The 27,216-nt window shown below is 41.7% G+C and overlaps 1 protein-coding gene across 5 annotated transcripts in view; it reads left to right on the forward strand.

Annotated features, from left to right (window-relative positions):
• trappc9 (trafficking protein particle complex subunit 9) overlaps window positions 1–27,216 on the forward strand; it is a 1,144,460-nt gene that overhangs the window by 218,778 nt on the left and 898,466 nt on the right. For 4 of the 5 annotated variants that reach the window (XM_068031733.1, XM_068031736.1, XM_068031738.1 and 1 more), the window contains one exon: window positions 7,490–7,642. The exons of the other annotated variant lie outside the window; for it this stretch is intronic. In XM_068031733.1, coding sequence (XP_067887834.1) covers window positions 7,490–7,642 — 153 coding nt within the window. The remainder of the gene's footprint in view (window positions 1–7,489; window positions 7,643–27,216) is intronic. 5 annotated transcript variants of the gene reach the window in all.

The raw sequence follows: 27,216 nt of genomic DNA on the forward strand, positions 1-27,216 counted from the left end.
TGGGACAGGCCATACCCAGGGATGGTGACAGAGGAGTCTGGGACTTTAGCTGAAAGGTGTGATTCTGTGTGTAGGTCTGTAACAGTCAGTTGCTTGACTAGTGTTTGGGACAGTTCTCCCAATTTTGTCACGAGTCTCCAGATGTTAATGAGGAGGACTAGGCAGGGTGTGTCTTTGTCATGTTCACTGCCAAGGTTGATGCTGGGTGGTTGGTTGCTTTAATTGTTTGACTTTTCTGTAGCGATTTGATGCAGCTGAAAGGCTTACTAGGCCATTTCAGAGGGCAGTTAAGAGTCAACCAAATTGCTGTGGGTCTGGAGTCACATTTTGACCAGACTGGGTAAAGACTGCAGATTTCCTCCCCTTGTGGACATTAGTGACCAGATGTATTTTTACAACAATCCAGTAGTTCAATGGTCACCATTACTGAGCTTTGTATTCCAGATTTTATTTAGTTAACCAAATTTAAAGTCCCTAACTGCTGTTGTAGAATTTATACTCAGGCCTCCAGATCATCAGTCCAGGCTTCTGAATTACTTGTCCAGTAATATAACTATTATGCTACCATACCCAAACGTTCCTATTCTTATAGAATAGTCTATAATTTACCACCATGACTTCTATGGAGAAACTAAGACTTAAAGAGGACTACCAAGGAGTTGGTGAAACTCTTGAACTATCTGTTCCCCTAAGTAAAAACACGAACAGAGTCATGCATGCACATTATGAATTAGGGTCTGCATAAATATTTAATAGGCTATGGTGGTTTCACTTGCTCACTTATGCAGCCTGGCTGCCTACCTTTTTTGTGGAAGTTGACTCCCATTGTTGTCTATTTTCTAGTGTAGTGTTGAGGTTGTCACAAAACTCCTTTGTAATCTTGTCCAGATCCCTGTTTCATAACGTGTGTAACTTCATAAAACTCTAAAGGTGGATCAAGCTAACAGGAGGCGAAGTGACATTTGGGATGCTTTGTAAACTGCTTGATTCTACAGTAGAAAAAATGTTACAAATGCTGAATAGCATGAAAGTTAGTTGGCACAATCAATTCAATCTCTGCATTCCACTACAAAAATAAATAAGTCCACACAAGCTCACTTTGGTGGGCTCATTTACTTAACGTGAACGCACAGACTCTCCCTATCCAGAGCAGAGGTTTTTCTTTAAAAAAAATTTTGTGCTGTTCTAAAACTCTGCTGTCTGTATTCCCATTCACCCATTACACTGTGCTCATGGAACTACACTGTCTGCTGGTCTACGAATGCCTCGATTTTAAAATTCTCATCCTTGTTTTCAAAACCCTCAATGACAGCTCCCTCCCTATCTCTCTAACCACTTCCAGACCTGCAACCCTCTGTGATCTTGATGCTCCTTCAGTCCAGGTCTGTTGCTCATCCCTGATTTTAATCGCTCCACCTTTTGTAGCCATGCCGTCAGCTGCCTGGGCCCTCATGTCTGAAATTCCTTTCTTCAACCTTTGTGCCTCTCTGCCTGTTCCACCTCCTTTAAGACATTCCCTAAAACCTATCTCTTTGACCAATATCTCCTTATGTGGCTTGTCAAATATTGTTTGATAATGCTCTTGTGAAGTGCAATGGGAAATTTTACTATGCTCACGGTGCTACATAAATGTAAGTTGTTGCTGTTTTGCAGCCTGCTGCTGCCTACATTTGCTGCCTTCATGCTGCTTGCATTGACTATCTTCTAGTGTTCGTTTTGGTTCTTAAAAAATTTCCCTTTACAGACTGGCAGATGTCCAAGAAATTTGTCCACACTAAAGTGCTAGATGTTTCCCGAGTCACTGAGACATTGCTCACAAATGAGCTATTGTTTGTGATTTGTCCAAGATAACTGGTTGCCTTGTGTTTAAGTCACTTATTTGTCTATGAACAGTCAACTGACTTTGGGCCGTCTGTGGGAAATATTCCCTTTTCAGTCAAGGTTCTGTCCAAAACCGCTTTGGCCTAAATCATTTTCATGGATAAACGGCTGAAGAATTATCAACAATGATAATTGGTTTTATAGCTCCACAAGGATTCCTGCCTGCTTCGGCAGATGAAAGTTGGCCATACTTAAAAAATCTATTTAGGTTTTGATGATCTGTATACTGCCCCACTATTTCTTTTACCTGTATCTCCAAGAGTACTTTTCTTCAGAAGGGTTATTTCAAATGTTTTTCCAAATGTTCAAGGATAGCTGGCCTTTCAAGGCCAGAGGTATCTGTGTGTAGAATATTTTGCACAGACCTATAATCTGGATAATATAGATGAATTTTACTGGAAAAATATTTTCCACTTTTTGGCTTTGTGAAGCGTATGTCAGAATTTAGCTCTGCAACACTTGTCTCAGTATATATGGTATGTGATTGGCTTTATGAACATCTTCAGTTAATGCATTTTCTCATTTCCATCTACCTAAAATTAAAATTGTTGATTTTCTTTTCTGGTAAACAGGACCCTTAACTAAAGGAGCAACACTCATTTTTGAATATGGAAAATTGCAATTCATTCCACAAAAAGACTTCTCTTTGTATTGCACTTTATCGTGTTCCAAGAATATCTCAAAAGCAATTCATATACAATTCATTAGTTTGAATTTACAGTGATTTAATGTTTGCAGTACAACCAAGACCAAGTAAAAACAACTTGAGCAGACTCAGAATTGGCCCTGTCTGTCAAGGGCTAGAGCCCTTGACTGTACTCTACATGGTGCAACACGTGACTCTGGTTTTGTTGTACACCTTGAGAAATTTCAGGTTGGTGATTTCCACTTGGCAGTCCATATTGGAAAACCCTGATAAACTTTGTCTACCAGGAGAAATTTCACCACAAAAGCCTATTGTGTCACATTGGTTCGGGGTTATTTTTTGTTCTTGTAATATGGACAAAGCCACGTTTATTGCTCATCCTGAGTTGCCCTAAGAGGAAGGAGCTGGTTACAGTAGGCCTTCTTGAACTTTTGCAGTCCTTGTGATGGTACATGCATGATTCCACTGGGAATGGACTTCGACTGTATAGAACAAGTATCCATTAAAGAATAGTGATGTATGTCCAAGACAAGATGTTGAGTTCCATTTGGGCCTCCTCAGCAACTGCATATCTTCAGGAAGCTCCGTGTAAAGCAGCATAACAGACCAACTTTAAAGAAATGGCTCTGAGAAAGAGCATAACAGGCCAGGGATGCAGATTTCTGCGTACAGCTTGTTCTTTCTGTCAACTTAAACAAGCAAACAACAGTTAGAGTATTTGACAACATTTACTGTGCTCTGAACAGTAGTCTTCAGTCAGGATTAGAGGAGTACCATAAAGCAAGAAAATCAAGATTCCTTCACTTTAACTAGAAATAAATGCAATGTAATGTAATACTTGGCCATAGTGTGGCAAATCTCCAACAAAATCCAGTTCAAGCTTGTTTATATAGATGCACAGAGAGCCTAGATTTAAATAATTCTTGTATCAATATTAATGTTATAAATTACTAAATTAATTTCAATTGTAGTAGGCAATTATTGTGAACACCTATGTCACATCATATCTGTGCCTTAAACTTTCTATGATTCTATAATCATGTGTCAAATGGGGTATGGTACTGCTTTCAAGCAAGCTACAGCTGCTGTTATCTCTATATTTAAAAAAAAAAAGCTCTCTGCATGCAATAAAGTTAACTTTTTCCATCATAAAATCCACTTTCCATATTTATAATGGAAACTACTTAAGCAAACTCATCACACTGTAATCACATACTCTCACCTTTGGAGGCATTGCCACGTAACAGCTGGCCAGAGGGTGTAAAAACATCACGACAAAACTTCCATTGGAAGTTGGATATAATTGCAGCATAATAAATTTCGAGGCAGCTTCCATTATAAATATGAACATAGGAATTAATAGTAGAAACATGTAAAAAATAAGGACATAATTTAAAATGTCAAGATGGGAACCAAGTTGCATCTGAGTACCCTTGCCTTCCAATCCCACTTAACTTGAAGAATGCACTTGGTTTTGATTTCACTGCCATGTATTTTTATTTGCTTCTATTAAATAATATTTTATATGGGAGTTTTGGCTTATTGGTAAACAGAAAATAAATTGCATATTTGGAGTTGTACAGAACTTTGGTAAGGCCACAGCTGGAGTACTGTGTGCAATTCTGGCCACCACATTATAGGAAGGATGTGATTGCATTGGAGGGGGTGCAGAGGCGATTCACCAGGATGTTGCCTGGGATGGAACATTTAAGCTATAAAGTGAGGTTGGATAGGCTTGGGTTGTTTTCACTGGAGCAGAGAAGACTGAGGGGTGACCTGATTGAGGTGTACAAGATTGAGGGGCATGGACAGGATGGATAGGGAGCAGCTGTTCCCCTTAGTTGAAGGGTCAGTTAGGAGGGGTCACACGTTTAAGGTGAGGGGTGGGAGGTTTAAGGGGGACTTGAGGAAGAACTTTTTTACCCAGAGGGTGGTGACGGTCTGGAATGCCCTGCCTGGCAGGGTGGTAGATGCCTCACATCCTTTAAAAAGTAGCTGGATGAGGACTTGGCACGTCATAACATTCAGGGCTATGGGCCAAGTGCTGGCAAATGGGATTAGGTAGACAGGTTAGGTGTTTTAATGCATCGGTGCAGACTCGATGGGCCGAAGGACCTCTTCTGCACTGTATTATTCTGTGATTCTGTGATATAATTGCATATAATTAAATGCAATTAAATTGTGTGAAATTTGAACAATTAATTTAGATATTTTTGATTTATTTATAGCTAACTTGCATGTTAATTGTATTTTTGTGAATTATTTGAGTGACTTGTTTGAAGAAAAATCCTTGTATCACTTTTCCAGTTCCTTTAAAAGTGATTTCACTTTACAATGGATCCTTGAAAATTCTTACAAGAGCTTGACTCTTAACTGCCCTCTGAAATGGCCGAGCAACCCACTCAATTGTCAAGGGCAATTAGGGATGGGCAAGGAATGCTGGCTTTGCCAGCAATGCACACATCCCATGAAAGAATTAAAAATATAAAGGTCAAAAGGCAATATGACTTCAGTGGATTTTGAGCCTATTTTATATTTTATTTATGTATATATTTAAGGGAAAGATTTGAAGTAATTTGCTGATGAAATGCTTCAAGCATCCCACCCCACGAACTTCAGATAGCATATAATCTAAAATATTAACTTTTATATGTTGTTTGTAGTTGAGTGTTACAACTCTGCACTTGCATGGCACAATGCCATGGGAGATCAACATAAATTTTTTAAAAATTGAAATGCAGCCCCTTTGGGAATCATTCCTTGCTCTTCCAGGCTCCAGATACAAAAAGAAATCAATAAAAAAAAGATATGTTAGCCTACCTCCTCTGCCCCTGCTTCCATTCACATGGGTATCCTCTAAAGGTTTTGACCTGGATTTTGCTTGGAGAACAATAGTGAGGCTATCAGTGCTCACTTATAAAGGAGAAAATGGAAAATAACATCCGGTGTGCACATTTAAATGGCAAAATCTGGAAGTTGCTGTTGGCGATAGCTCACTCCTCGACAGCTTTTGCTGTAACCATCCTCGTCAATAGACTCGGCACTGAAATAAATGTAATGGTGTGAGCTTGGGTACTCGCCCACTCATTCCCCACTTCAGATGCCAGAAAATGTTTTGGCTGATGCATTGAGCATCAAGTGAATTTTTAAAGGAGTGATAATTGAAAATTACTGTCAAACCACCCCTCTGGCCCTTAAAATTCAATCTTACAAGTGCAAAGTCTCACTCCTTCAGAGGTTCCTTAGGGTAGGAGATTTACAGGGGACATGCTGCCAGTGATGGACCTTTACAACTAAATAGGAAATCCAAAACTAAAGTTTATGCAGGAAATACAATTATAAATGTTGACATCGGAATTAACTTTGCAAATGCTGAACATGAAGCGTTGACCACAAACCTTGTCAGGATTTTTGCTAAGTACATATCATGTGCTAACCCTTTATGTGTGCACACTGTATATTTTATATATTAAAAATCTAACCTCAGAGACTGTGTTGTTCTCTGCACCAGATCAGTTTTAAAGTCTCTACCATGATGTAAGTTATGTAATTTTTTTTATTGGATACAATATAGATCTTGAAAATGACTGGTAAATTAGTTGCTAAGAATAAAGTAGAAAAGCTCGTCTCCTTCACAGTCAGAAAACAGCAAGATATTGTGACTTGACTTCTGGTTTTGTTTTACAGTCATGCAGCAGTGGACAAATTTAGCACTATCTCTACAGATTAAGTGCTATCTTAATCTCTGTACAGATCCAAAACAACCTTTATGGCATATCCAATTACATCATTAAGTTGGACTGCATGCATATTCTCATTCTCATAACAATTTAAAACAATTATTGATCCCAATAATTATAATCTTAGTGTAGTTATGCAGGGCTTTGGTGAGACCACATCTGGAGTATTGTGTGCAGTTCTGGTCTCCTTATCGGAGGAAGGATGTTCTTGCCATGGAGGGAGTGCAAAGAAGATTTACTAGGCTGATTCTTGAGATGGCAGGATTGATGTATGAGGAGAGATTGGGTCGACTAGGCCTATATTCACTCGAGTTAAGAAGAATGAGAAGGGATCTCATAGAAACCTATAAAATTCTAACAAAACTAGACAGGCTAGATGCAGGGAGGATGTTCCCGATGGCTGGGGAGTCCAGAACCAAGGGTCACAGTCTCCAGATACGGGTTATGCCATTTAGAACCGAGATGAGAAGCAATTTCTTCGCTCAGAGGGTGGTGAACCTGTGGAATTCTTTCCTGCAGAAGGCAGTGGAGGCCTAATCATTAAATATATTCAAGAAGGAGATAGATATATTTCATATACCGGTGGCATACTGGTATTGTCACTGGACTAGTAACCCAGAGACCCAGGTATTGCTCTGGGGACATGGGTTCAAATCTCACCACAGTAGAAGGTGGAATTTGAATTCAATTAATAAAAAGCTAGTCTAATGATGGCCATGAAACCATTGTCGATTGTTGTAAAAACCCTTTAGGGAAGGAAATCTGCTGCCGACATGTGACTCCAGATCCACAGCAATGTGGTTGACTCTTACATGCCCTCGAAATGGCCTAGCAAGCCACTCAGTTCAAGGGCAATTGGGGATGGGCAATAAATGCTGGCCTGGCCTGCGATGCCCACATTCCATGAAAGAATAAAAAAAAATTAATTTGAATTTAGCACTGTTTCATCTAGGATTGATTTTTGATCTCTGAATCCAAATCCCCAATTCATATCAATTTCCTAAGTTTCCAAATTCAAATCTATATTTTTTTTTAAAGTGTTAACTTATCTGCGCAGCAATCTGACATTGAAATGAATTGATTTTAAAATGCAGAAATTTAGATTAATTTGAAATCAAAACAGCATATTCCCCTCATCAATTATTGGCTGGAGTTCATTCAATTTGGTGAGGTAGTATGATATATTAATGGTTCATGAATCGAGTTCTGTTGTCATTCACAGAAAAGCTGTACGGTGACTTTCTGAGCTGGAATTTGGAAGAATTGCTGGCACAATTTCCACTTGAATCTGGGAAGGTTGCTATTTTCACAGTGAATATCCAAGTGAAGCTAGACTTCTCCTGTCAAGAAAACCTACTCCAGGACCTGAATGATGGTAAGCCATCTGTTACATAAAGGCATGATGATCCAAAATTGCTTGGTTTTGATACTGTTAAAAAGTGACTGAAAAATAAATTGAAATTTTGGAGAAGAAAGGATTTGCAACTCAACTCATGGGCAACTGAAGGATTGTATGGTGTAACCTGCACTGCATTTTCAGGTACCAGGAAAGTTGCCAGAAATTGTTATTTATTGCAGCTGTACACAGTGGAGGCAGGATGTAGTAAGGATGCAAGGGATGTCAGAGGAAATTGATTTGTTGATTGTAGTCTAGCTTGGTCATCTTTTTAAAAAAAAATTATAACCATCAGTCGGTGTAACCAGAGCTTCAGTTTAAAAGCTATACTGTTAAGTATTTAAAGTTAGTTGGAACTTAAAACTTAAGTACTGCATTACAGTTGCAATAACTAATTGATGGTGCCCCATTTTCTTATATTCTAACCAATTTGTTGTTTTTCTTCAGACTAAATGGAAAAACTATCATCCTGAGATGGATGTATAACAGCTGCCATTCATTCCACATGTTTCATATGATCTCCTTTGTGTGCTACTTAAATGCTGTTTTATGGATTTGCACTTCAATTCTTTCTCTTCTGTCATTGACAACTGTCCTGTTCTTCATTATTAAAACTATTGCCAAGAAGCTTGATTTTTCTCTTACCAAACATCTTTTCACTCCCCCCAACAACGAAGTTAATTACAAAGAATAGATTAATTGCAGACTTGAATACTGTTCTCAATTGTGGGAAGCAACTTGTAGCATCTTTTACAAGCCTGAATGATACAAGAAAAATGGAAAAGAATCCTTCAAAAAGTCCGCTCTGACCTGAGTTCAGTTTTCTTCCTCTATTTTTTCAATATTGTTTTAAACCTTGAGATGAGTCTGAACCTAGTTCCTATATGATGCTTTAGCTAGTTCATTTGTGGCTATTATTCCTCTCTCAATAAATACTATCAAAAATTGAGGCCCTGGTCAGTTATCCCATTGCTGCTGGTGTCTTGTACTTAGACACTTGGTTCTTCTTGTGATGTAAGTCACCTACCAGAGTAATTGCTTGAGAATGGCAAGCAGTTTGTTCAGCATGATTCCTGTTATTGGTTGTCAATGATCAGTCCTTGATGAATTCTTTCTGGATATGCAATTTGATGCAGAACTTGGCTCAGCTTTTGTCTTTTTATACAGATTCCTTGGAGCTTAACTTACTAACATTTCATTTCCTATCTGACTTATTTGTAATAGATTATGGTATACCAGACTTGAGATGTCGGTGGGTGGAGGAATCGAGAATTTCACTACTTGGCTACAAAAGTTTTTCATTTAAAATTAGACAAGTAACGTTTTGTTTGGAATTACAAATAAATGTAATATTTTGAAAAATCTTGTGACACGGGTCGATGTTGCACAAGTTAGGATCTGGGAAGGATCTATGAAATTCAGTTTTGATATAGAAGATGGGGAAAATCACTGGCCAAGTGGCAAGGTGAAGTGAGCAGGATTGAACTAATTGATAGAGGCTAGAGATAAGTTGGTACTCAAAATAACAGCTTTAACCCCTCGTGGGAAAATGACTTGATTAAACTTTTATATAGATTGAAATAAATTGGGTTGGCAAGAATTGCAGAATTACATTATAAGTTAGGATATATTGTAAAACAGAACTAAAATGATTTCACATTACTTCTCAATAAACCTGCAGCAATGGCATCACAATTGGTAATGTTCTTTTACATATACTTGCACTTCAAGGATTTGTCATGATAGCTGCTAGAGTAGATAAATTGATCCAAAAATAGACATCTCTTAAATACAATTGGAAAATCTGTGTTACACACAATTTCTGGGGTTTTATTTCAAGAATGTAGTTTAATTTTGGATTTTGGGCAACACTTGCAACAAGCCCCTCCTCCACCAGCCACTCCTACACACTCTCCACTTCCCCCCCCCCCCGCCGCAATGAAAGCTTCACTCCTGCAGTTAAAGATGTCAAACAAATCACATGCTTGGTTCGCTATATTGCAATCTCTGGTGGGAATCCACTGATCTGCACGAGATGGTATACTGATTGGATTTTTTGTTTTTTTTAAATCCTTTACCCCACACACAATGTTATGAAGTACAAAGCAGATTTTCATTATCTACAAAACATGTTGTTAGTAAATCTCAGTTTCTGAACATGGCCTCTTGTCTGTAGGGGATGGACTATCATTCAAACAAAGCAAATCACATCGCTTTTAAAAGTTTTAAATTTACATTTGTAAGCTGTGCAAGACATAAAGCATCAGTTGCTCTTTTTTCATCATTTTGGTCTCTTATCATGACTGCAACAAAAAGAGCATGAATTAATCTGGTGATTCAAAAGTATTCCAGGTTTATTCTGTAGCTTTACATAATTATATATGGGGGATAAATTTTCAACTTGCTGCTTGGCTGTGATTTTAGCCTGATACAGTGATTTCAATGGAAACAAAAGCTGATGGTTTCCATAATAGATTGCTGATATGCAACAGCAGTTTTGCAACCAAGTGACAAGTTGAAAATCTGCCTCAGTGTTTTAAGGACCACCTGCAGCTCATCACTACTTATTACATCAGTCCAGGAAACATGTTCCTTCTTTAGCATTTTTATAGTCAGAGATGAAGAAGCACAAGTTACTACAATGTGTAACAGAATCTTGGGGTTCTTTATGGTTAAAGCTGATAACAAGAGAAATATTTCTGTTGTAACCTGTCTCCTAACCCGAAAGCACATTAAAATCTTGTGCTGGCCAAGGCAGTTATGCAGAAGACAGCAAGGTACTATGCCAACAAGTATTGGATCAAACTATGCAAAGAAGTGCAAACTCTTATTGACATTGGTAACCTTCACACTATGTATGACAATATCAAAAGAGCACTTGGCGCCACAGTCATCAGAGTTACTCCTTTGAAATCCACAGATGGGGAAGTACTCACCTACAGGAGCAATCAAATGTCCCGCTGGATAAAGGACTACTTTGAAATAAATTCACGTGAGACGGATATCTCTCTGCCTGTGCTTGATTGTCATGCATCTGTCATGTATGAGCTTGATGGAGAACCCTCATGACTTGAGTTTGTAAAAGCCATTGACTCACTAGCAGCCAAGAAATTACCTGGAAAGGACAGAATACCAGCTGAGCTACTCAAGTATGGAAAGCTCCAGCTTCTGCCTTTACCTTCATGACCATCTCCTTTTGTGCTGGAGAGAAGGCGCTCTCCTACAGGATATGCGTGATCTATACAGTGATGATCTTTGCAAGAACAAAGACGACTGAGGGGATTGCAACAATTACCTGGGCATTTCACTACTCAGTATCGCTAGGAAGGCCTTTGCGAGAGTCATTCTAACGAGGCTGCAACAACTATTCAGCAGAATATACCTGGAGGCACAATGTGGCTTCAGAGCAGGCAGATCCACGGTAGACATGATCTTCTCTCTGTCAGCTTCAAGAGAAGTGCAGTGAGCAGCCAATACCACTATCTTGGTTTTGTGGATCTCCCAAAAGCATTTGCCATTGTGAGCAGGATGGGCCTCTACCGGATACTAGAGAAAATTGGCTGTCCTCCCAAGCTTCACAGTCTCATATGGTCTTTCCATGATAACATGTGCAGCGCCATTCAGTTCGACGGCTCCACCTCTGACAGATTTGAGATTAAGAATGGGGTGAAACAAGGCTGCGTCTTAGCTCCTGCTTTGTTTTATATCTTTTTTTCTGTCTTCCTGACCTGTGCTTACCCTGCCGACATGGAAGGTGTGTAACTCCACAGACGACCAGATAGGAAACTCCTTAACCTGTCAAGATTGAAAGTCAAGACGAAAGTGCGACACATCCTGATCAGAGAACGCTTTATGGTGATAATGCTGCACTAGTTGTCTGGACAGAAGACCAGCTCCAAAGGCTCGTGGATTGTCTTTCCCATGCTCGTGTCATGTTCTCCCTCACTATCAGTGTCAAGAAAACTGTAGTTATGGGGCAGGGTGTTGTTTCTCCGCCTGTGATCAGACTCAACAATAGACTGTTGGAAGCAGTCAGCAGATTCTTTGACCTTGGATCTACAGTGACAGACAACTTGTCTCTTGATGAAGAGCTGAGCACACGCATTGGAAAGGCAGCCATCAACTTTGGCTGACGAACGAAACCTGCATGGACAAACCACACACTGACCTGAAGGATCACGATGCTTAGTTACAAGACCTGTATCCTCAGGACATGGCTCTATCACAGCGAAGCCTGGACAACTTAGAACTACCAAGAATAAAGGCTCAATAACTTACATCTTTGGTGTCAATGATGCATCGTCTGCATCACATGGAAAGACAAAGTCACCTATGAAACAGACCTTTCTAGGACAAACATGCTAGGCATGCTGGTGCTAATCAAGCAAAGAAGCTTCGCTGGCTTGGGCATGTGCACAGGATGGAAGATGTATCCCCAAGGATATGTTAAAAGGCGGGGGGGGTAGCACATGCCAAGAGACCAGCAGGGCACCCTAAGCTCCGATTCAAGGATTCCATCAGAGACACGAAAGCCCTCAACATCAATTAGGACAAGTGGGAAACTCTGACGAATCAAATGGCAACACCAGCTGTGGGCAGGGATTTGACACGTGACAACATGTGGTTTCAGAAGTTCCAAAGCAAAAGCCAGCCCTGCAAACAAGGCACCAGCAGAGACCATCCCACACCACTGACAAGGGGCAACTTCATGTGTGCCACTTGTGGAAGACTTTGCCTTTCTTGAATCGGCTTGTTGTGCCATCAAAAGAAGTGCAGCAGATGATCTCATCTGACCTCACCGAAGTTCTGAGGCTGCATTTCCATCATCTCTCGCAGATGGAAGGATGCCAAGTTAAAAGAAACGTGAACTCTGCAAATCCCATTGAGAGAAAAGGGAAAGAGTCCACTGGGTGGAATATAAAAGCCGTAATGAGATAAAAGGGGCTAAAAGGAGATAATAGGAAAAAAGTAATCTCAAAACAAGCAGAGTCGCAAGGCAAAGCATTATGGTGGGGGGGGTGGGGGTGGGGGTGGTGATATCTATTTTAGTACCATATCCTTAATAAGATAGTCAGAGAACAAGAGTGGTGAAAGCAAATTCAATTGTAATTTTCAAAGGAGAATTGGACGTTCACTTGAAATGGAAAAAATTGCAAAGCTATGGGGAAAGAGAAGGGGAGCGGGGCTAATTGATTAGCTCGGTCAGAGAGCTGGCACAGGTACGATGGGGTAAATGGTCATCTTTTCAGTGAGATTCTATGAATCAAGATTTTAAAAAACTGATTTGAAGTAAGGAAAAAATCTCAATACATAGTTGTATGATAATAGAGGTGGGTATCCTTGACTTAATTCTGAAGTCAGTTTGCAGCACTAAAGTGCTCGTCAACTTCAGCTAACTCAGAATAGCAATAGTTGTAAAAGCATCCAAAATGCTTCATGTCACTGTTATGGAAATAATTGAGAATTTGATTATATTTTGGTCCATGGTTAGAACAGAACATTGTTCTAACTTTTCTGTCTGGCTCAGCCAACTAAATAGTAAAAATGAAGCATTATGCTATCATTGAACAACTAGTCATTGAGTTTATCCAGTGACCAGCTGATCCTTACACACCAGGAGGTAGCAGAAACTTTGGCTGATATTTGTCAAAGTTGTAGGTGAGTTGAGATTTTGACTTCAAATGCTGTGCCCCTAGCCAAATTGTTCCAGTACAGCTACAACACCGGCATCTACCCGACAGTGTGGAAAAATGCCTAGGTATACCCTCTTGTCATGTAGGCCCCACCTGCCAAGAATGAGACATATTAATTTTGTCATATGAACATTGATTTTAAACTGTTACTGGAGTGGAGAAAGGACTTGTTTTTAAAAAAAAATCACCAGACACTTGGCTGGAATAACATTTTTGCATACTAACAGGCAGTCCTTGGAGTGACAAAGGGGTTATTCCCTGCTCCAATTTAACCCACAATGGACTTTGAGCACCAGTATCCTGTATAAGAAGAGACATTCCAGGGTCGTCTCAGACAAGAGAATCCACAAACCGACGTGGTCAGACCAGCTAGTCACATGACTAACCTGCTTGGCAACCTGGGTTTTTCTGAATTGTACAAAGAGTCTGAAGGAAAATACTGTTAGCTCCTGGAGTCAGAAGACCTTTCCTGTCTGCTCCCATCTCTTTCTCACAAGCCTCTGGACCAACTGAGGACATATGAGCTTTGAGAGAAAAGTCTCCTACATCGAACAAGGTTTAAGAAGAATACTGGGCCCCAACAAAAAGCAAGACCTACCTACAATCAAGGACTTTAGAGCGTGTTCGAAGAACAGTAACCAAAATCATCATCATATATTGCCTCAAACTTTTCCACTTTATTTCTCTTTTTTTTGTTTCTATCGGCATGTGTGTAACAGATATGCATGCTAGCTTGGGTGTGTCGCATATCTGTAGGAGTTAACCGAATTAGTTTAAGTTTAATAAAGTTCAACCTTTTTTCTTTAAAACTAAGAAAACCTGTTTGGCTAGCTTCTTTGCCTTATATTTGGAAGTTAGTGAACAAGGATTCACTAAGGGGGAACTTAAAAAAAAAAAAAATGGTATGTTTAAAATTAAACCCTGTTATGGTAAGACCAGGTGAAGGCTGAGAGGAAATCCTCGACCCCTTTCTCACCTGGCCGTAACACCTCTCCACAAAAAGCAGAACAAATCCACTCCGGCCAATTACCGCCCCATCAGTCTATTCTCATTCATCAGCAAAGTAATGGAAGGTGAAGTTGACAGTGCTATCAAGTGCCACTTTAACAGCAATAACCTTACCGGAAGCTCAGTTTGGGCTCTGCCAGGGGCACTCGGCTCCTGACCTCATTACAGCCTTGGTCCAAACGTGGACAAAAGAGCTGAACTCCAGAGGTGAGAGTGATTGCCCTGGATATCAAGGCAGCATTTGATGGAGTGTGACATGAAGGAGCTCTAGCCAAACTGAAGTAAATGGCAATCAAGGGGAAAACTCTCCACTGGTTGGAGTCATACCTAGCACAAAGGATGATGGTTGTGGTTGTAGGAGGCCAATCATCTCAGCCCCAAGACATTGCTGCAGGAGTTGCTCAGGATAGTGTACGCAACCCAACCATCTTCAGCTGCTTCATCAATCACCTTCCTTCCACTATCAGGACAAAAGCGAGGATGTTCGCTGACGATTGCACAATGTTCGGTACCATTTGCAACTCCTCATATGTTGAAGCAGTCCGTGTCCATTTGCAGCAAGACCTGGAGAATATTTAGGCTTGGGCTGATAAGTGGCAAGTAACATTCGTGCAAGGCAATGATGATCTCCAAGAAAAGAGAATCTAACCATCTCCCCTTGATGTTCAGCGGCATTACCATCGCTGAATCCTGCCTATCAACATCTTGGGGGCTACCATTGACCAGATAATGAACAGGAGCAGCCACATAAATAGTGTGGCTACAAGAGCAGGTCAGAGGCTGGAATTCTGTGCCGAGTCACCCACCTCCTGACTCCCCAAAGACTGTCCACCATCTACAAGACACAAGTCAGGAGTGTGATAGAATACTCTCCATTTGCCTCGATGAGTACAGCTCCAACAACACTAAGAAGCTTGACGCCATCCAAGAGGAAGCAGCCTGCTTGATCGGCACTCCATTCACAACCTTCAACATTCACTCCCTTCACCACTGACACACGGTAGCAGCAATATGTACCATCGAAAAGATGCACTGTAGCAACTCGCCGTGCCTCCTTCAACAGCACCTTCCAAACTCATGACCTCATCCACCTAGAAGGGCAAGGGCAGCAAATGCATGGCAACACCAGCACCTGTAAGAGCAACACCAATCCTGACTTGGAACGATATTGCCATTCCTTCACTGTCTCTAGATCAAAATCCTGGAACTCCCTTCCTAACAGCACTGTTGGTGTACCCGCACCAGATGGACTGCAGCGGTTCAAGAAGGCAGCTCACCACCACTTTCTCAAGGGCAGTTAGTGAGTGGCAACAAATGCTGGCCTTGCCAGTGACGCCCACATCCGATGAAAGAATAAAAAAAAAATTCAGATAGATTTGAATGAACATAATAGAGTTCAAGCTAAATGGACTTAAAAAAGAACGTCTTTTGGCTTTAACTCGCTTTGAAAACTATGGTGCAAAATAATCCATTCACTGATTACTGTTAGCTAGAGGCAGAATATTTTGTTCTAGCTGCTTGCTCACATGGAGTTCTGGTGGTTGTCTTTCACGCGTACAGGAATTCTTATAAATTTCTGTAAATTAAGGCTCTGACTTGCGAACAATTGCTTGCTTAGTTGTTATCTTGATAGAATATTGTTGTCCGGTTGGTTACTGTTCAAAAACATCATTATCTGAAGAATTTATTGGCACTCCAGATGAGAAACTGCTTTAAATTGCTCAACATTGTAAACCAGTCTGCATTCTTAAACCAAATGGGTTGTTACGCTGTTAATTAGAAATAAGCAATTTCCTCCTACATAATATTAGTAGAGCCATGATATCATTTGTTAATTGACAGGATAACCCAATCCCTTATAGAAGGAATATTGAGATAAAATTGCAAGCCATGAAGGTGGATACCATGTAATTTATGCTTATCCTTTAACGAATGCGTGTTGCTCTTTTAATGTGTATGCGAACCTAAGTGTTTATCACGCTTAGTTCTTTTTTGCATTTACTGTTTGATTATTTGTGTTTTTGATGGCAGGGTGTTGTAGACAGTGACAGATGTCAGTGATTGAATTAAATGGGATTGGTGAGCTGGGACTTCGAGATTTTTTTTCGCTGAAGGATGCAAGGACGTAATTCATGTTGGAAGTAGATTTTACAATTGAAATGTAAATGCTCTTAACACCAAATGCAGAGCTAACAAAAATGTTTTCAAAATTGAAAGCAAAATTTGAAGGAAAAATAACATACTGCGGATACCGGAAATCTGAAATAAAAACAGAAAATGCTGGAAATACTCAACAGGTCAGGCAGCATCTGTGGAGGGAGAAAAAGTTAACATTTCAGCTCAATGATTCTTCTCAGAACTGGAAAATGTAAGTGATGTTACAAGTTTTAAGCAAGTACAGGGAAAGGTTCAGGGGGGTTGCAAAAGAACAAAAGGAAAGGTCTGTGATGGAGTGGAAGACAAGAGAGATTAAATTACAAGCAGAAAGACAGAAGTTCCTATTTATATGCCTGAACAAAAACATCGTATTTAAAAAACATTAAGTAATTAACGTAGATACAGCAATGTATCTTATACACATTGTTGGCATTTTGTGGGACCACGTTATGTTTCCTTTTTTATTTCCAACTTTTCTTCAAGTTATGGAATAGGATCTCATTGCATTCACCTGGACAGATAGTGTTCCAGTCTCATCTGAAAGGTGGCACCTTCAACAAGGGAGTATTTCAGCACTGAGGTGGCAGTCTGGATTATGTGCTCAAATCTTGGAGTGTGGCTTGAACCTTAGGAATTACAGGGAAGAGAATGCTGCTACATGGAGTAATTACCATGCATTTGCTAAATATTGGTGTGTAAATTTAACTGCAGGGCACTGCAATGCTGTTGTAGTTGATAATAGCTGGAGTTGTGGCTACTGTACCTGGACTGAGCTTCGTTGCACTGCAGCCAAAAGGCACTGAAATTGGGAGCCTGGAGAAGTGGGAAAATCAGCCCTGAATCTCACTACATTGACAGCGTGCTGCTCCACAATGTGCCATATCACCATGTCATCCCTTGCCTTCTGTTTTGAATGTGCAATTACTGATCCGCAGTCAGCATGAAAGCCCATTTTATTTTGTGCAAAGACTTGAAAATAGTGTGATTGTACAGAGGAAAATGTAATTTGGTGCAGCTGTGGCAATAGAAAATGCAATGAGATTTGTTTTGCTCCATAGGAAATGGTCTTCAGTGTGGCTCTAGAAAAAAAAGTGAATAAAATAGCTGACTGAAAGGAGCAAAGGGTTATGGAGAGGAAGGCAGTGAAAAATCAGCTTTGCTTCAGAGAGAATGTGATTGCTGATGATTGTATGAAGAAAAAGCAGTGAAAGATATAAGGTACAACAGAGGAATATGACAAAAAGTGATTGACGTTACATCGTGTTACATTTGTTATGACCAAGGTGGGTGGAGTGCACTGTTAATTCACTCCCATTTCTCCACAGGTCACAGCATATCAATAAATTTTCCCACTTACCGAAACAGCCAATTAGATACTCTATTTGTCTAAAGTACACCAACCAGGTTTTTTTAATCAACAACAAAATTAACCGTTTTGATAAAACCAAGCCTTAACCAATAATGAAATAAATAGATATATATATGTGAATTGAAATATTAAAGCTCCTTATTTTTCCCTATTCCTCATGTACACGCACAAACATCCATAAAATTGGTTAACTGGGGGAAAAAAAGGGACTTTGGTTTACAGTTGTTTCAAAGGAATAAAAAAAACTTAGACTGCCATGATCTGGAAGGAAGTTATTTGTTTTGGAGAGGAGCTCCAAAGTCAAATAGTTGGATGCCACTTGAAGGCTTTACAGACTTCCTAACAATCCCGATGGTAGTTAGTTGAATTAGCTAGAATTCAGTTGCAGTTCAAACAGCTTGAACAGGAAAGAGAATTGACAATGAAGAAACTTGAACTTAAAAGAGAAGAAAAGGAAAAAGACAGGGCATTTCAAAGGGTAAGAGAAGAGATGCAGGAGAGAGAAAGGGCATTTCAAAGGGAGAAAGAGCGGCAAGAGAAAGAAAAGAAAGGGAGCATGAAAGGATATTCCAGTTAAAATAAAAAGCGAGAACTAAAACAAAAGGGTGTCCTTGACCCTGATGAAAATTCGGGTGCGGAAAGACCTGACTTCAACCCAGGATCCAGTGGAGAGCTAATTAAATTTGTGCAAGCCCTCCTGAAGTTTGAGGAAAGGGACGTAGAAGCATTTTTCATTTCTTTTGACAAGATAGCTAAACAGATGAGGTGGCCTAAAGAAAATGAGACATTGCTCATGCAAAGTAGGTTGATCGACAGAGCTCATGAAGTTTATGCTATGCTTTCTGAGGAGGCTTCTGCAGATTAAAGATGGCAAAAAAGGTATTCTCGCTGCTATGAGTTAGTCCCTGAAGCTTGCAGGCAGGAATTTCGGAACCTCTGGAGATGGCTGGGCAGACTTGTATAGAATTTGGAAGGGTAAAGCAAATTAGCTTTGATCGTTGGATGCGGGCACTAAAGGTAGAGGCAGCTTATGAGAACCTTCGGGAAATAATTCTCCCGGAAGAATTTAAAAATTCACTCCCTCCATCAGTAGGAACCCACATAGAGAACTAGAAGGTTTCAACAGCCAGGCAGGTAGTTGAGATTGCTGATGATTACGAGCTTGTTTACAATCCGAAACCCTTTGTCACCCTGAGGAGGATTGAAGGTGTGAGGGTGAAAGGAAGGTAAGTGGCCGGGGAAAAGAAGGGCCAGCTGGGAACGCCCCGGGATCACAACCTCAGGCTAGAAAGGAAGATGCTGAGGGTGGAAGTGAGGTCCGAAAGCCAAACTGTTGCCATTGTCACTAGGTTGGACACCTCCGTGCAGAATGCGAGAAGTTGGGGGGTAAACCTATGGGACTTATTGGTGTACACAAGGCCAATGCAGAGAAAGGGGCCCTGACCGAGAGTGCGACAGATCAGGCTGTAGCTCTGACTGCAGCTGTGAGGCCAAATACAAAAACCACTGAGTGCAGGGGACGGGAGCAAGATAGCTAAGAGTTATAGGGAATTCTTATCAAAAGAAAAAGTAACTCCTTATCCCTCAAGAGGTGGTGGCACAGTGGTATACAGTAGGGAGGGAGTTGCCCTGGGAGTCCTCAACATTGACTCCGGACCCCATGAAGTCTCATGGCATCAGGTCAAACATGGGCAAGGTAACCTCCTACTGATTACCACCTACTGCCCCCCCCCAGCTCATGACTCAGTACTCCTCCATGTTGAACACCACTTGGAGGAAGCACTGAGGGTGGCAAGGGCACAAAATGTACTCTGGGTGGGGGACTTCAATGTTAATCACCAAGAGTGGCTCGGTAGCACCACTACTGACCGTGTTGGCCAAGTCCTAAAGGACATAGCTGCTAGACTGGGTCTGCAGCAGGTGGTGAGGGAACCAACACGAGGGAAAAACATACTTGACCTCGTCCTCACCAATCTGCCTGCCGCAGATGCTTCTGTCCATGACAGTATTGGTAGGAGTGACCACCGCGCAGTCCTTGTGGAGATGAAGTCCCTCCTTCACATTGACGATACCGTCCATTGTGTTGTGTGGCACGACCACCATGCTAAATGGGATAGATTACGAACAGATCTAGCAGTGCAAAACTGGGCCTCCATGAGGCGCTGTGAGCCATCAACAGCAGAATTGTACTCAACCACAATCTGTGACCTCATGGCCCAGCATATCCCCCACTCTACATTACCATCAAGCCAGGAGACCAACCTTGGTTTAATGAAGTGGGCAGGAGGGCATGCCAGGCGCAGCACCAGGCTTACCTCAATGAGGTGTCAACCTGGTGAAGCTACAACACAGGACTATCTGCGTGCCAAAGGGCGCAAGCAGCATGCGATAGACAGAGCCAAGCGATCCCATATCCAACGCATCAGATCTAAGCTCTGCAGTCCTGCCACATCCAGTGAATGGTGGTGGACAGTTAAACAACTAACTGGAGGAGGTGGCTCCACAAATATCCCCAGCCTCAATGATGGGGGAGCCCAGCACATCAGTGCAAAAGATAAGGCTGAAGCATTTGCAACAATCTTCAGCCAGAAGTGCCAAGTTGATGATCCATCTCTGCCTCCTCCTGAAGTCCCCAGCATCACAGATGCCAGACTTCAGCCAATTCGATTCACTCCGCGTGATATCAAGAAACGACTGAAGGCACTGGATGCTGCAAAAGCTATGGACCCTGACAATATTCCTGCAATAGTACTGAAGACCTGTGCTCCAGAACCTGCCGCGCCCCTAGCCAAGCTGTTCCAGTACAGCTACAACACTGGCATCTACCCTGCAATGTGGAAAATTGCCCAGGTATGTCCTGTACACAAAAAGCAGGACAAGTCCAACCTGGCCAGTTACCGCCCCATCAGCCTGCTCTCATTCATCAGTAAAGTGATTGAACGTGTCATCAACAGGGCCATCAAGCGGCACTTGCTTAGCAATAACCTGCTCAGTGACGCTCAGTTTGGGTTCCGCCAGGGCCACTCAGCTCTTGACCTCATTACAGCCTTGGTTCAAACATGGACAAAAGAGCTGAACTGAAGAGGTGAGGTGAGAGTGACCGCCCTTGACATCAAGACAGCATTTGACCGAGTATGGCATCAAGGAGCCCTAGCAAAACTGAGGTCAGCGGGAATCGGGGAAAACCCTCCGCTGGCTGGAGTCCTACCTAGCGCAAAGGAAGATGGTTGTGCTTGTTGGAGGTCAATCATCTGAGCTCCAGGACATCACTGCAGGAGTTTCTCAGGGTAGTGTCCTAGGCCCAACCATCTTCAGCTGCTTCATCAATGACCTACCTTCAATCATAAGGTCAGAAGTAGGGATGTTCGCTAATGATTGCACAATGTTCAGCACCATTAGTGACTCCTCAGATACTGAAGCAGTCCGTGTAGAAATGCAGCAAGACCTGGACAATATCCAGGCTTGGGCTAATAAGTGGCAAGTAACATTCGTGCCACACAAGTGCCAGGCAATGACCATCTCCAACAAGAGAGAATCTAACCATCTTCCCTTGACATTCAACGGCATTACCATTGCTGAATCCCCCATTATCAACATCCTAGGGGCCACCACTGACCAGAAACTGAACTGGAATAGTCACATAAATACAGTGGCTACAAGAGCAGGTCAGAGGCTGGGAATCCTGCGGCGAGTAACTCACCTCCTGACTCCCCAAAGCCTGTCCACCATCTACAAGGCACAAGTCAGGAGTGTGATGGAATACACTCCACTTGCCTGGATGGGTGCAGCTCCAACAACACTCAAGAAGCTCGACACCATCCAGGACAAAGCAGCCTGCTTGATTGGCACCCCATTTACAAACATTCACTCCCTCCACCACCGACACACAATGGCAGCAGTGTGTACCATCTACAAGATGCACTGCAGCAATGCACCAAGGCTCCTTAGACAGCACCTTCCAAACCCGCGACCTCTACCAACTAGAAGGACAAGGGCAGCAAATGCATGGGAACACCACCACCTGCAAGTTCCCTTCCAAGTCACACACCATCCTGACTTGGAACTATATCGCTGTTTCTTCACTGTCGCTGGGCAAAATCCTGGAACTCCCTTCCTAACAGCACTGTGGGTGTACCTACCCCAAATGGAATGCAGCGGTTCAAGAAGGCAGCTCACTACCACCTTCTCGAGGGCAATTGGGGTTGGGCAATAAATGCTGGCCTAGCCATCGACGCCCACATCCCTGAATGAATAAAAAAAAAAGTGAGGCAGGTAAATGAATAGTTATACCCAGGAATACAGGAGCCGCCCAAACTCTTTTGCTGGGGAAAGGCACAACATTTCCACCAGAGAGCACATTGAATGCGAAGGTTTCGTGAATTGCATTGACAGGGAGTATGTACATGTACCTTAGAATCGGATGCACCTGGAGTGTGACCTAATATCTGGAACTGTTGTCCATAGTTTGCCTATATACGGAATTTGCCTACTCCTGGGGAATAATTTAGCCGGAGTGAAGGTAGTAGCTTCTCCACTAGTTAGGGAAAGACCAAGGGAAGTCAAGGAGCCAGAGCAGTTGCAGGAAAAGGTTCCAGGAATTTTTCCTTCGTGTGTAGTGACCCAAGCAATGGCTAAAGAAGTTCCATTGTCGGAGGTCAAATAGGCAACGCAGACAGATAGCTGAATGTCTGAAATTTTCTTTGGGGATTTGGATAATCTGAAGGAAATGTTCAGAAACTCTTCTTTGATCAAGGCTCAGCAAGCCAATCCAGAATTAAGTAAAGTGGCAAAATTGGCTCCAACTGAAACTGAGGCAAAGGGAGTTTCGGAAGGCTACTGTATTATAAATGGGTTTCCGATGAGGAAGTGGAGACCTCCTCACAGACCTGCGGACGAAAAATGGATGGTTATTCACCAGATTATAGTACCGCCGGGAAATATTAAGGATAGCCCACGAAATTCCTATGGTGGGGATCCGGAAGACCCAATCACGTGTAAATTGAAATTTTTACTGACCAGATCTTTAAAAGGACATGGTGTCTTTCCCTTTTTCTTTCCTCTTTCTCCTGCCACTCTGCTTGCTCTCTTTGAAATGCCCTTTCTCTTTCATGCCTCTCCTCTTTCTCTTTGAAATGCCCTGTCTTTTTCCTTCTCTTTGAAATGCTTCTCTTTCAAATTGTTGTTTGAAGTCAGGAGTGTGATGGAATACTCTCCACTTGCCTGGATGGGTGCAGATCCAACAACACTCAAGAAGCTTGACACCATCCAGGACAAAGCAGCCTGCTTGATTGGCACACCATCCACAAACATTCACTCCCTTCACCACCGACGCACAGTGGCAGCAGCGTGTACCATCTACAAGATGCACTGCAGCAATGCACCAAGGCTCCTTTACCAGCACCTTCCAAACCTGCAACATCTACCACCTAGAAGGACAAGTGCAGCAGATGTATGGCAACACTACCACCTGCAAGTTCCCCTCCAAGCCACACACCATCCTGACTTGAAACTATATCACTGTTCCTTCACTGTTGCTGGGTCAAATCTTGGAACTCTCTTCCTAACAGCGCTGTTGGTGTACCCATCCCACGGGGACTGCAGCGGTTCACGAAGGTGGCTCACCACCACTTTCTCGAGGGCAATTAGGGATGGGCAATAAATGCTGGCCTAGCCAGCGACACCCACATCCCATGAATGAATAAAAAAAAAACGATCACACTGGATTCTCGGTTTCTCAAAGAGTTGGAAAAAGGTTAAGCTCATGGCTTCTCTCTTAGCAGGCTTACCCCCCAACAGACCCAAAACAACATCCAAAATGAAACCAACTCTTGACTGTCATAAAGCTTGACATTTTATTTTTCGGAAAACAACTCCCACAGTCAGAAGGCTCCTGCTGTTTACTTAACTGAAGACGTGACTTTCAGGATGTGTGTTTTTGAAACAATGTCCCAAGTCCTTCCGTGACCTTTTTTTAAAAAAACAAGACCAGCTGTTCCTCAGATATTTCCACAGACCTTTACATAGAAGTCCTCAAAAATATTGAACATGGAAACCCCTTCATAACACTCTTTGCCGATTCTTTGCGTACTTCCCCCCAGCTTCCAGTTCCTACCTTGTATTTGTCAATAAACTTGGATATATTACACTCGATCCCTTCATCCAAGTCATTAGCAAAGGTTGTGAACAGCTGAGGCCCCAGCACTGATCCTTGTGGCACCTTACCAGTTACAGCCTACCAACTTGAAAATGCCCTCTTTATTTCAAATCTTTGCTTTCTGTGCATTAACTAATCCTCTATCCATGCTTATATGTTACCCTTACCCCATGAACCCTTATCTTGTTTAATAACCTTTTATGTGGCACCTTATTGAATGCCTTTTGGAAATCCAAATATAGTAACTACATCCCCTGATTCCTCTTTATCTACCCTGTTAGTTACAACCTCAAAAAACTCTTATTAATTTGTCAAACATTGTTTCCTTTTCATGAAACCGTGTTGACTCTGCCTATTGTATTAAAATTTTTAAGTGCCTTGTTACCACCTCCTTAATGGATTCCAGCATTTTCCCAACAAAGTGACTCCTGACAACGCATCGGCCCGCTGACGTCATCGGAGTGCTCCAAACTGCACACATGCGCAGCTACATCTTGCCAGGACTAAGTGGCGCATGTGCGGGATGTGTCATCGTGCAGCGCCAACGTCATTGCGTAGCCACGCCTGGTCCATTTTCGCGCATGCGCGATAAAGCATCATCGGGTATCCAGGCCCCCACTCGGCTGGAGGAAGTGGCTGAATGGGAGACTTTGAGGCTGGAGCTCGATGCCCATCACTTACTCTGGCCTCACTAACTGCTCTTCCTCCTCGACAACTCGCTGCAGGCTTCGACACTTCCTCCTGTCAGCTGCTCATTCCAGACCTCGCTGCTCCTCGCCACTCCCCTAACCGATTCTGGTTGCTCGCTCCTCGCTGCACCCCCCTCCCCAGCTGAGGGGGGGAAGCGAGTTGCCGAGGGGGGACAGCGGCCAATGGGGCGGGAGCTAGTAGCTGCGTTTGGGTGAAATTAGTCCTGGCCAGTATTAAACGAATCATATAACGAATTGGCAGCACATTTTATACTCTGCCCGATTTTCTTTTCCATCGATTGGCTTGCCAATTCGCTATCTTCCAATGGAAATTCAATCATAAAATTCCTTTTGTATTTAATAGGATTACTGGAATATTAAATGAATCTGAGGATTACAGTTAGTATCCTATAACTACATAACATATTTTTGGGCTTCCATCCAACTTAATGTGAGCTTCGTTTGCTGGAATGATCTAGCCATTAGCAATTCCTGTGATAAATTGAGCAGCACCATCTTTAATCCTGGCAGCCACCTGAACGTTGCAGACACTGACGTTCCAGTTGAAGAGCCTGCCTCTGCACATGTGCAAGTACTGCGCCACCTACTGGTTGCGTTGTCAGGAAATGCTGCTTTTTCCCAATGACTGATGTCAGGCTAACTGGCCTGTAGTTCCCTGTTTTCTCTGTCCCTCCTTTCTTTTTAAATGCCTCTATGCTAGTCACTTTAACAACTACTTGTGGTAGCGAGTTCCACTCTCTAGGTAAAGAAATTTCTCCTAAATCTGCTATTGAATTTATTAATGACCAATGTCTGTTTATGTCCTCTAGTGTCCCCTGCAATTAAAAACATCTTATCTGCTCCCTACCCTATAAAACCCTTGCATAATCTTAAAGACCTCTATCGTGTCACCCCTCCGTCTTCTCTTCTCCAGAGAAAAGAGAGCCACCCTGTTGAATCTTTCCCGATAGGTGTAACCTCTCAGTCTTGGTGTTATGCTAGTCACTTTTGGCACATTCTACAGTGCCTCTATATCCTTCTTGTAATATGGAGACCAGAACTATTCACAATACGCAAAGTGAGGTCAAACTAAGATTCTATCCAAGTTTAATATATCTTTGCTTTTCAATTTTATCCCTCTAGAAATTAAGCCCAGTAATTTGTTTTTATGTCCTTACTAACCTACATTACTACTATTGATATGTATATATGTATCCCCAGGTTCCTCTGCTCCTCCACCCTATTCAAATAATTATTTCCCAAGGAGTATGTAGCCTCTTTATTCCTCCAACCAAAGTGTTTCACTTCACACTTACCGATATTTAAGTTAATTTGCTAAAAACACTGCTATTTTTCAAGATTATTAATGTCTTCCTCTATTGTATCTGAGTTCTCCTCTTTATTAACTACACCCCCCCAGCCCCCCCCCACCAACTAATTTGCTGTCATCTGCAAATTTTGATTTTTGCACTAATCATTTCCAAGTCCAAATTTTTTATGTAAATAGTAAACAACAGTGGTTTCAGCACAAGGACCAATCTTTGTGGAATACCACTTCCCATCTTTTGTCAGTCTTTGTAACTACTTTTAACCCTTAGTCTCTGTTTTCTGTTTTGTAGCCAACTTGGTAACCATTCTGCTACTTGTCCCCTGACCCCATGTGTTTTGACTTTAGTCATGAGTCTCCTATCCATGACTTTTATTGTAGGCTATTTGAGAATTCAAATCTATTATGCCTTGTGCATTATTTTTATGTACCCTTCTGACTGTTACTTCAAAGAAATCAATAAGGTTAGTCAAGCATGACTTGCCTTTTGACATCGCTGCTGACTACCCTTTATTGTATTTTCAGTTTCTGGATGCTTTTCTATTATATCTTTGCAAAGATTCCATTATTTTTCCTATTACGAATGTTAAGCTAATTGGTCTGTAGTTCCCTGGACTTGTTTTATCCCTTTCTTTAAATATAGGAATCACCATAGCTGTCTGCCAGTCCTCTGGCACTATTCCCTTTTTGAATTAGTTTTGATGATAGTGCCTCTGCTATATGCACAGATGTATTCCATCCAGCGCAATAGTTTTATCCTCTCTAATTTTGGTTACTTTATCAATTATCTCTCCCTTTCTATCTTAATTGTCCTTCGAAGAAGCAATCAAAAATATATATAATGTCCTGTGCACCACGTTAGTCACTTTGGTAAATACCAGGGCAAGGTAATTATTTGAAATTGCTACCATTTTACTGTCATTATTATACGTACCCTTAGTGGCCCTATCCTTATCCTGACTTTTCTTTTGTTATTGATGTGTCTGTGGAATACTTTGTTATTTCTTTTTATATTCCTTAATTAATGTTGTAGTTTCTCTTTGCCTTTGTGTTTTTTTTTTTACTTCTTTCCTAATCTCTCTATTTCCTTTTTCCTATGCACTTAGTGTGTATGCCTTTTTCTTTAGTTTCAATTTTGCCATTTTTTATTCATCCT

Source organism: Heterodontus francisci, chromosome 5 (genome assembly GCF_036365525.1).
Source record: "Heterodontus francisci isolate sHetFra1 chromosome 5, sHetFra1.hap1, whole genome shotgun sequence".
NCBI classification, from domain to species: domain Eukaryota; kingdom Metazoa; phylum Chordata; class Chondrichthyes; order Heterodontiformes; family Heterodontidae; genus Heterodontus; species Heterodontus francisci.